The sequence below is a fragment of the Aptenodytes forsteri genome, unplaced genomic scaffold, assembly GCF_000699145.1.
Source record: "Aptenodytes forsteri isolate BGI_AS27 unplaced genomic scaffold, ASM69914v1 Scaffold369, whole genome shotgun sequence".
In the NCBI taxonomy this organism is placed as follows: Eukaryota; Metazoa; Chordata; class Aves; order Sphenisciformes; family Spheniscidae; genus Aptenodytes; species Aptenodytes forsteri.
The window spans coordinates 156443-166827 of NW_008794965.1; the positions used below are offsets into that span (position 1 = coordinate 156443).

General features: G+C 57.1%; 1 protein-coding gene across 1 annotated transcript in view; it reads right to left on the minus strand.

The window, feature by feature from the left end:
• RPN2 (ribophorin II) overlaps positions 1–8831 on the minus strand; it is a 54557-nt gene extending 45726 nt beyond the window's left edge. The window contains exon 1 of the mRNA XM_019471071.1: positions 8619–8831. Within this exon, the coding sequence (XP_019326616.1) occupies positions 8619–8831 (213 nt within the window). The remainder of the gene's footprint in view (positions 1–8618) is intronic.
• Positions 8832–10385: the final 1554 nt, after the last annotated feature.

Here is a 10385-nt window from a genome sequence, read left to right on the forward strand (position 1 = left end):
AAACACCAGGCCCCTTGGAGAACCTCCAGGCTACATGCACTGAACTCCATCAGCCTTGGAGAAATGAGTGCTTAACCCCTTTTCAATCTCTTTGGCAGTCCAGCCCTTGAAGATTTATAGCGGACTCTGTTTGAATGAGGGATCTTCCTTAACATGTCCTGCTCCTTTAATTATGGGTGAGAAAACTAACAGCCGCCCTGCAGACACCCGTCTGACCGTCCCATTCCCCTCCCCGTGGGCAGCGTGGCCCCTTCCTTGCCGTCAGTCCCCACCGCCTCCGCAGCCCCGCCGACACCTCAGGGCCCTGCCGCGGCACCAGGGATGCCTGTCCGCCAAACACCCGGCGCTCAGATACTCACTGGTCCCCACGAGCTGTGCCAGCAGCCGGCGTATCCCTGGGATGCTCTTTTAGGAGGTGGGTGCCCTGCTGCTGTCCTCCCCTGCCTGCAGCGGTGACCCACCGCCGGGTGCAGGAGCTGGTACGAGCTGGCGAGGGCAGGGCAGGCAGCACGACCAAGCGGCCTTGCAAATTCCTCTCTGCCAGCGCCGCTCATTCCCAAGCCCTAATTACGGCGGTGCTGCAGGGACCAGCCTGGCGCGGCTGGATCCCGGGGTCAGGCCAGGCTCCGAGGGCCAGCCACGCTCCAAAGACAGCGCTGATGTATTTTGACAGGACTTAAGGACACCTGCTACTTTCGGAGATTTTTCTCTTTTGCTAGTGAGCTTTCAAACAAGCGTGTGTGTGTTGACAGGGGCAGATATCACTGGAGGGTGTTGAGGAAGGAGCAGGAGGGAAATCTCCGGAGAACGTGTCAGGAAGGATTTTTCTCGGCTGCTCACCCTACAGTGAGCGGTGGGCACCAAGGAACCGGCATCCCTTGGACCTAGCTCACATGTGCTAGCTTAGGTTATGAGGCCTTACCATATTCTTTTTAACGACACTTTAAAGCCAATTAATAGCTTTAATTTATGGAGACCACACACATGCCCAACCCTTGTATTTTTGCTGGATGGCTTCCACCTTGGAAACTTTCTTGGCTTTCTGTCCATCCCCAGGATGTTTCCAGGACTCCACCTTCCCCTGCCCAGCCCTGCGGCCTTGGGGGAGCCGAGAGGATTCACAGCCAAAACGTCAAGAGGGAAACCGAGCTACCAACCTTTCCCATCCATCGGAAACATCTCAAGCTGAGCAGACCATGCGCTCCAGGTGCGGGAGGGGGACTGTGTTAACTCATGAAATAAAAAGAGTCAAAGCGTGTTCTGCTCCGTGGGTGCAATACAGAGAAGGATGAACTACTTCTGTGCCAGTGCCAAGCCTCGTGGGCTGCAGCTGAGACACTGCACGCCAATAGATCTGGCGGTCTTGATGGATTTGCTCCAAACAGGCATCGGAAAGCAAAACCAACGCTGTATACTCGTTTTATCAGCTCCATTAATCACCCTCTGTCCTCTCTCCACCTTCTGTCCTGGTTTCTGTAGTCTCCCCACCTAAGGGACTGCCAGCCCAGTAACCACTGAGGCCAGACTTGACTATCCCAGCCGTAGTTCTGCTGGGCGCATCATCGGAGCGACACTGCAGGGTCCCTGCTGCACAGCGGGCAGGGAGGGCAGATCTGAGCTTCACCTGCCTGTGCAGGAGCTGGGCCTGGGAGATCAGCTGCCTGCTTTGGCACGGGCAGGTCCTTGGTGGGAGTGACTGGGAGCCCAGTGAGGACCGAAAGGTGTTTTTCAGCCTGGGAGCCACCATCTCACCCCACACGGTGTTACAGTGCAGAGCTCCCTCCGTAAAGTGCCTGGTGGAGTGTTTTGCAGCCCGTGGGAAGTGAAGGCTGTTCTCAGCCTTGTTCCCTTTCTGCACATTACCCGCACTCCCCCTTGCTGGCATTCACTGGACCCGTTCTTAGCGCGTATCAGAGGAGAAGCCAGGAATTCAATAGGCAGTGAAGGTGCTTGATGTCTTCTCAGACTGCTCCCCCGCCTCTCCAGGAGTTTTTCACTGGGCTGGAGTGGTGGGATCATGTGAGGAGGGCTGGAACGAGCATCACTGCACATCTCCCCCGGTGTCAGAGCTTCTCTGTCTGACTGCTTTCATGTGCAAAAGGCAAAACAGAAACGCACCTAACCTCTGAACTTTGGACGGGCCCTTTCACCACCTCAAAGCAGTTGACATTATCTCTGTTTTACCTCCCTCCTCGCTTTGCTCCAAAGCCTGGACACTTAGGCCAAGTCCGGTTCTCATCACATCTGCTCTTTCAAAGAGTTGGGAGGTCCCAAGACCAGTCAGTCCCAGAGTCAGGACTCTGACATCTGGTTCAGCCTTGTCTATGGGTCACTTGGGAAGCTTGGGAAAGTCACGTAACTATTCCTAGCCAGAGCAGCTGACTGCTGGGGCGGCGTGAGTCCCATCCCCGCGGGTCCCAGTTGGCCACCCTTCTCCAAGGCTTCACCTCTGAGCACATGCCAAGCGCCTTGAGCTCTTCCGATGGAAAAGGCCTTGCAAATGCCCCATGGTCTGACGTCCCATGATGGGAATATAGGTGTCCTACGCCAGTGGTCCTCTGTCAGCCATGTCCAGAAGGGAAAGGTGCAGAGATGCTCCGTGTAGTCTTGCATCAGCCATCAAGACTTCAGCAGGCACATTCACGTTTACACCACTTTGTGGGATTTACCTGCTGCTCCCCTCTGCCCGGTGGTCCACTCCATCCCACTATTTTAGAGAGATTTCAATTATTTTATTGCATTTGCTTCTCAGGACCAAAGCCTGCTCACAGCCTCCCTGGTGTCGAGCTGGAGAAACACCGCCAGTTGCAGCTTTACGCCAAGGTTAACAGAGCAGAGCCTGGCCCCGTGTGTGTTAATTGTTCGCAAACTCATTACTGCCCTTCCCGGTCTTTGTTGTTTCCTCGGAGAGGCTGGGAGCTGCGGATCTCATGCGTGCCGGGTCCCAAGCAGAAGAGCGCTGCAGGAATGGGAGCTGGCAGCTCCCAGCCAGGGGTTGTTGCGGGGGGTTTTGTTCCACCGCCTCTGCTGGGGCTTTGTTTTTCCATCTCCATCCAATGAAATAAACACTTTCACATGTTGCAAAGTCCCGTGGATGGAGCTTAGGAGCTTTGCTTTTGCTTTCCACATCCTTGTCGAGTGGCTGCCCCCACTGGCCTCTGCACCAGCCCGACTCGCTCGAGTGCCACCCGAGTGCCACCTCCAACCCCCTTAGCTGAGCAGAACCTCAGTGCTCTCCTCCCAGGGACTCTGGTGGCACTTTTCCCCCCAAAGACACTGTTTCCCTGGAGGGACAAAACCTGGTGGCTGTGGGACATGGTGCAGGACTATCCCTGCCGTGCGTGGCTGGGAGCACAGGTGAGCCTGATGCCCGGCTGGAGCAGTGGGGGGGGGACACGAGGAGCCCAAGCACAGCAGGAGGAGAGGACCCTTGCAGGGACACCCCCGGGACTCCCCACTCCTCTCACTGTGGGACCCCAACCGTCCACCCGGCTCCTTGGCCAAGCTCGAGGCTTCGTGCCCCTGGGATTCACCCAGACCTTTTCCCAAGACCCCCCCTCCCCTTTCCTGCAAGCCCGGGGGCCATATAGGGAAGGAGGAGAGGGGGCTAAGGGGGAGGGAGCATATTTAGGCCCCGTTGTTTCTGCTCACAGACGTGGCAGTCCCTGCGCGTGCTGCAGCTCCAGCACTGGCAAGCACAGCCCAGCCTGCTTTTATGTTTCCTGCCTCTGCTCCCAGGCAGCCCCGGGACAGCCCAGCACTGAGGCACTGCACCGGCCGGGACCCCCGCCGAGCTGACTGCACTGGGGGGGATCCGACCCCCCGGGGGAACTGCGAGCCCCTCTGAGCATCACAGGACGCGGGCAGTACAGAGGAAGGGCAAGCCAGCCCAGGAAGAGGAAAATCTGATGTGCTCTCCTGGTGTCCTCTCTCCTGACGTGGGTCAGGAGGTGCTCACCAGCCAGGGTGATGCCACCACCTGCATTAACCCCTTCCACGGGGAGAGCCCAGGAGGGGGCTGGGGCTTGCATTGGCCTCCCCAGCCCCTCTGCCACGATGATTTACATCAGCACAGCCCAGATCCAGCCCTGTTCCCATGGGGAAGGTCCTGACCCTCCTGCCTTCCCCACTTGTGCTTGGGGGAGGCAAGGGTCCCTGGGGAAGGCTGCAGACCCCAGCAGAGACATGGGAGCTGTGACCAAGGCTGCGCAGGGCATTGCGCCCACAGGAGCATCCCGCTGATCCCCAGTGCGATTAGCTGTCCTCCGGAGCAAGCTGGGGGTTTGGCTCTCCTGGGACATCCAAATTAGTGTCACCACCTGCAGCGGGTCACAAATCAGGCACTCTCCCACTGTCACCAGAGAGGTCAAGTTCTAACCCGCACCATAGCAGAGGATCAAATTCTCCTAAGAGGTCTGTCGTGACCCGTCTCTTTCTGGGTCCTTTGCTGCATCCCAGGCAGAACAGCTGCACTTGCATTTTGGGGGGATTCCTGAAGAATTAGGGTCTTCCCAGAAACGTGACCTGGGTGTCACATAGGACACCTGGAGCAGGGAGAAGGCAGCCCCCCAGCAAGGAAAAGGCTGGGCTGGGAAACGGTGGAGCAGGCGACAGAGGGAATAAGTAGTCCAGTGGTCCCAATAAGAGGCAGGCTGGTCCTTTTTTGGGAGCTCAGTTTCTTGAAAAACCACAGTTTTCGCAGCGTCCCTGCCAGGCAGTGGGGAACCAGGCTGTGGCCCAGGTGGAAGCCTGCTGGCTCCTCTCCTTCCCTCTGCATTCCCAAATCTGGCAAGTGCCACCGGTGAGATACAAAGAACAGACATTTCGTGGCAGAGAGACACTCACATCCCCACCATGTTTGCAGCCTGGCTGCTTTCGCTCCCCCAAACAGGCGAGCCCAAAGCTTCCCCTCCACCTCTGCTGTGTTTCAGCTCTGTTTCTCTCATGCCACAAATAAAAGGCAGGACATAAATAAATAATAATAAAAAAATCCCCGCACAAACACGTAACAAATCAAAATGACCCCGTCTGTGAATGAAGGGAAAGAAAAGGCGGGTCCCTCCCTGGAAGTCTCGAGAGCTTCCAAAAATAGGCTGCGGCCCCAGCCAAGGCGAGCACAGCCAGGGTTTGCTTGGTCAGCGCCAGCACGGGAGGGGAGCAGCGGTTTCCCAGCTGCTCCTGCCCTGCTCCAGTGCCCACGGACGGATGGACCATGTCCCCCTCCCACAGGCATAGCAGCCAAGAGCCCTGTGGTGCAGTGAATGGCAGCGTGGCTCAGGTGGTGTGAAATCCCTCCAAAACTCAAGGTGAAATTTTATTTTGCTGCTTACAGCTGAGCAACCCACGGGCCACAAAACATCTCACCCCGAAGGTGGGCATGGTTGGTGCCGTAGCCGGGATGGCAGAAAGGGTCCCACAAGCATGCACGCCCCAAATTTCAGCACCCAGCTACCTCCCAGCCCTTGTATTGGCTGTTACACAGGCCTAGAGGATTTCTCCCATTTTCCCAGGAGTCTCCATGCTGGGCTCGGTACATGCAATTGGACGCCTTCTGCCTCCGGACAGCCCTGAGAGCGGCGGCTGCTGGGATTGGGAGGGTGCTGAGGTGACTGGGGATGGCAGAGGGACCGTGCCAGCCCCGCAGCACCAGGGCAATGCTGGCAGCAGCCCCTCTCCCCACTGTGCATCTCCCCAAGCTTCGGGCTTCTCTCAAGCCTTGCTGCAAGAACGCTCCTCACGCCAGCCACTGCCTCCCACATCTGGGAACCATGAGTGGAGCAATGGGGCCCAGCATGGAAATTTGGGCTTGGCTCCACTGGCTCACCTATCTCAGCCCTGCACCCGACTCGGGGGCTGCACAAAACCCCCAGCAGATCTTGGCCCCCCTCCCCTTGTTGGAGGCAACTCAGGCCACCCATACCTGGGCAGGGTCTGCCATCCCGCTGGGCGCGGGCAGGAGAGGGAGCGATGGAGCTGGAACTCCTGCTGAGCCGGCGGCTGGCTGTGCACGGGCGGCACAGCCTCCCCGCTCCTCTGCCCGGAGTCACATTCCTCCCTTAACCCGACGTGCCGCAGTTCAGCGAGTGTGTGCACGAGCGCACACATCCTCCAAGAGCCCCAGCCGGTGGCCAGGAGACTCCAGATGTTGGAGGAGCTGTGCACAGCTGCCGGCCAGCAGCAGCAGAGGGGGAAATAAAGAAATAAAGAATTGACACCCTTTCCTTTCCCTTTCATTTTCCTTTTCCTTTCCAACTCAGGACAGAAAGGAAAAGCGGTGCCCAAGTCCAGGCTCCCCTTGCCAGCACCATCCCTCTCTCCCAGCTCTCCGTGGCGCTGCCTGACCCCAGCGCAGCAACAGGACATTCCCATGCCCCCTCCATCCTCCTCGGTCCATTCCCCTATCTCCCAAGGCTGGGCTGTGCCTGCGAGGTCCCCCCTGGGCAGAGCCACCTGCCTGGCTCAGCGAGTGGAACCAGCAGAGACTGTGGCATTACTGGAAAGAGAAAATCTCCCTGAATAATCAAACAGGAGCTCAGTGAGCTCGGCAGTGTGGGGCCTGCCTGAGAAATGAGAGCATGGAGCAGGAATGTCAGGTATTTCCTTCTGCTCCCCAGCGCTAGAGCAGCCCCAGGTAATGGGCAAGGGCAGAGGAAGGGACCAGCGCTGCTTCCCCGCATCCCTTTGCTGCTGGGGAGCTCTGGGGCAACCTCCAAATCACAAGCAAAGTGGCAGGGGTGGAAGCGAGACTGTGTCTTACTGGTGAGATACAGATCTGATGCTGTCAGCTCAAACGGGAAAGGAAACAGAAAGAAAGCCTGCAAGAATTGCAGGAGGTTTTATTCGAAGATTAGATCGATCGAAACCTTTCTGCAGTGTGGGAGCTGGGAAGGAAGCTGCCTCAGAGGGGGCCAAGCTCTGTATTTAAAATGAAAGCATTTCCTGGGCCATCAGCCCAGCGTGCCTGCGGGAGCGGGATGGGGAGGGTTTTTACAGAGACACCAAAAACGTGGAGGCCCACAGACCCTCCTGTACGACCGCTTGGGCTTGGCTGAACATCCCCCGTGGGTTGTTCAGCAGGAATGGAGAGGAATGACCTCTCAAAAAGCAAAGAAGGGAATGCAGGAATGGAGAGACACCAGCCCCCCCAAAGTTGAACTCAGGTCACGGTCTCACTGCCCCTTGGTTTTGTTTCTTCCTTTGCGTGGCTTGCGGTTGAAACTCTAAACCGGCTCATCTGGTCGGCCGGCCGATTGGGAGCGGGGCTGCAAAGCTGGATCTTGGCGCAAGCCTTGCATCGGCTCCGCATAACCCCCAGCCATTTGCGCACGATGGAAAAGCACAGTAAAGCTTTTAGCTTCCTAGTTTGCATAAGCATCGCTGCCATTTCCAGAGAGGATGGGGAGGATAACAGGCAGCCGGCAGCTTTGAAGGCTGGGGCAGGATGGAGAGGGGCTAGTGCGGAGGGGCAGGAGGGAGAAGGGCAGCTGCAGCAAGGGCTGCACAAGCAACAGGGTTTTCATCCCACTGAGAGCAAGGACCAGTGTGTTTTGCACACACAGGCACTGCTGACACAGAGCTCAGCAGAGACACTTCAAGCACGAGCAAAGACACGGGTGTCCTTGTGCCTGTGTAGGGTTCCCTGCTGCAGAGCATGGCCAGTGTGGGCTGCAGCCTGAAAATGCCCTCCAGCCCCCCCAGGTTTTCCCGCTCCAGTGTTTCCAAGCTTTAGGTGTGCAAACACAGCCCTTCCCTGCAGCTGCGCAGCAGATGAGCTGTTTGCTTGCTTGTCTGGCAATGCTCTGCTCTGCCTGCAGACACTCCCCGCTTACACGTGCTCCTCCAAAATGCAACCAAGCAGCAAAAGAGATGAGCAGCTCTGTCATTCCCCCTTACTAAACCCAGAGGCCAAAACATCATTGTGTCTGTGCTTATATCCAGGGATGGGGGCAGGTCCCAGCTTCAGCAGCTCTCAGAAGTTTATGAAATGGAAATCAAAGGGAATAAAGTAAAACAAGAAGATAACCCCAAACTTAAAATCTGTTACTTTGCTTTTACCTTCATCTTCTTCCTTCTTCTGTTTGTCTCTGAGCATCAGTAGGACTGGCCACACCAGCTATCCCCACACATGAGGGGGGATTGGCTTAAATTAACAGAAATCCAGCTGCTTTCCATGAAGAATATTAAGTTTTTCTTAAAAAGTTGCAGCTGAAGCTTTTGAGTTTGGGACAATCTCCAAATCCCTCCTTGTGTCTCTGCAGGCCAGGGCACCTTCACCTCTTCCTGGGAAGGTCTCGGTGGATGAGCCCTGCCCTGCCATCTCCTCCTGGGTCGCTTGGAAAGGAGGGCCCCAGAGAAGCGGCCTCGTTGGGGTCACTGAGGAGCTGTGACATCGGCAGGTGCTCTGCATTCTGCAAAGACCTGTAGTGGTGGTGCCAGAGCTGTTTGCCTTTACTGTTCTGCCCAGGACACAGCTCCCAGCTTCAGCTCTCTAACCTCATCCTTTCCAACTCAACAATTCCCATTTTTTTACCCTTTCCCAGACTTACTCCTCCCTGGGTGTCGATTCTGCCCATCGCAGGATGCGCCTGTGTCCTCTCTGCTTTTATCAAGCTCCTTACCAGAAGGCAGATGCTGGCGGGGCTGGTCCAACCTCGGACCTCGGGTCCCGCTGCCTCCCCTGTCCCGGCCCCTCCTGCTCGACTGATATCTGATATTGCCGTCTCTGCTCCGGGCTCCTCAAAGGCTGTTTTCCGCCGCTTGTCTCTTCTAATTTGGGCCTTCGGTGGGACGAGTCTGTCTCCTCGCTGGGTGCAGATCCAGCCCATGCTCATGGCCGTGCCTTGGACCCGTCTGTGTGCGGCCAGGCTACCTGGTAGTGGCCCCGGCTGGGATGCTCTCGGTCCTTCCCAGGGAGAGCCACACTGCTCGGCGGAGCTTCACACCCTGCAGCAAGTGCGGCGCTGACAATTCAGTGCCCTTTGGCTGGGTCTGAGCAGGGTCATGGTCATCCAGTTTGACCCCTTGGGTCCTTGGGGGATAGAGGGAGCCCCCAGTGCACCCACCTTGCCCAGAGTCCTGCTCTGGCATGCATAGGGCTCTTGGGGTGTCCATGTTGCCCACCCGCCTTTTTGGCATGAAGACCCTTCCCCTCCTTGCAGCCGAGGCAGGGGGCTGAGCAAAGACTGTCCCTTGTGAGCAGGGCATCTCGGCAGAGACAGGATTGGGCCCCTCTTCCCCCAGCCTCTGCAATCAAGCGCTGTGGGGATGCCTGGTAATTATACAGCCCGCTGAAGTGCTGTAATTAGGGTATCGAATCATTTGGCAGCAGGAAAATGAGAACGCAAAGCAGAGGCGGCGGCGCTGGTGCTGGAGGTTAGCGAATCTTGGCAGCAGGACAATGAGAACGCAAAGCAGAGGCGGTGGCGCTGGTGCCGCAGGTGGACACGTAGGTCCAGGGGCGGGGGGAGCCGTGGGGCTGGTTCCCCATGGCTCTCACCTTCGGGGGGTCTCGGTGTCCCCCCATGGGGTTGCAAGGTTTTTCATCAGTGGGAGCACACGTTTAGCTCTCTCTGTTTTTTACCCCGCCGAAGGCATGCAGGAGTTTTATCCTCCTGAGAGCTCTGCCCTGCTCCCAAGCTGGGCTGGGACTGGGTGTCATGATGCTGGCACCGTGGTTGCTCCCGTTGAATAGACAGAACGAGATAAAATTAATTATCTGGGATGATCTCTTTAAAGAGGGGAGGGGGGGAAAGGCAGTGGTTCTGGCTGGGAGCCCCCTCTTGACCCACCAGGTCCTGCTGCATCCCTCAAGAAACAAGAAGCGCTCGCCTTCCTTCCTACAGACCCCAGCTCTCGCCCAGCCTTTGGCTCCTCGAAGGAGCCGTGCGGTGCCAACGCCGCTGCCACTGAGGCAGGGAGGCATCCCGGGATGAACACGGGGAGGACCGGGACCGCTGCTGCATTTCTGGGGGGAAGGGATGGTGGCTTTTTTTGTTAAAAAACCAGAAATCAGGTACCTGCCAGGAAAAAAAAAAAATCTCCTCGAAGGAGCCGTGCGGTGCCAACGCCGCTGCCACTGAGGCAGGGAGGCATCCCGGGATGAACACGGGGAGGACCGGGACCGCTGCTGCATTTCTGGGGGGAAGGGATGGTGGCTTTTTTTGTTAAAAAACCAGAAATCAGGTACCTGCCAGGAAAAAAAAAAAAATCAAACATATTTTCCGTCGTGTCTTGGCAGTGGAAGTGAGGATGTGACAGCCATGGAAAATGGGAGGGATTAGGTAACATGCTGGGATGTAAATAAATAAATAAATGAGGGAGTGGAGGTGGGGGGAAGATCCCAGAGCAAAACCCACCCCCCACCCTCCCACCCTCCTCCAGAACCA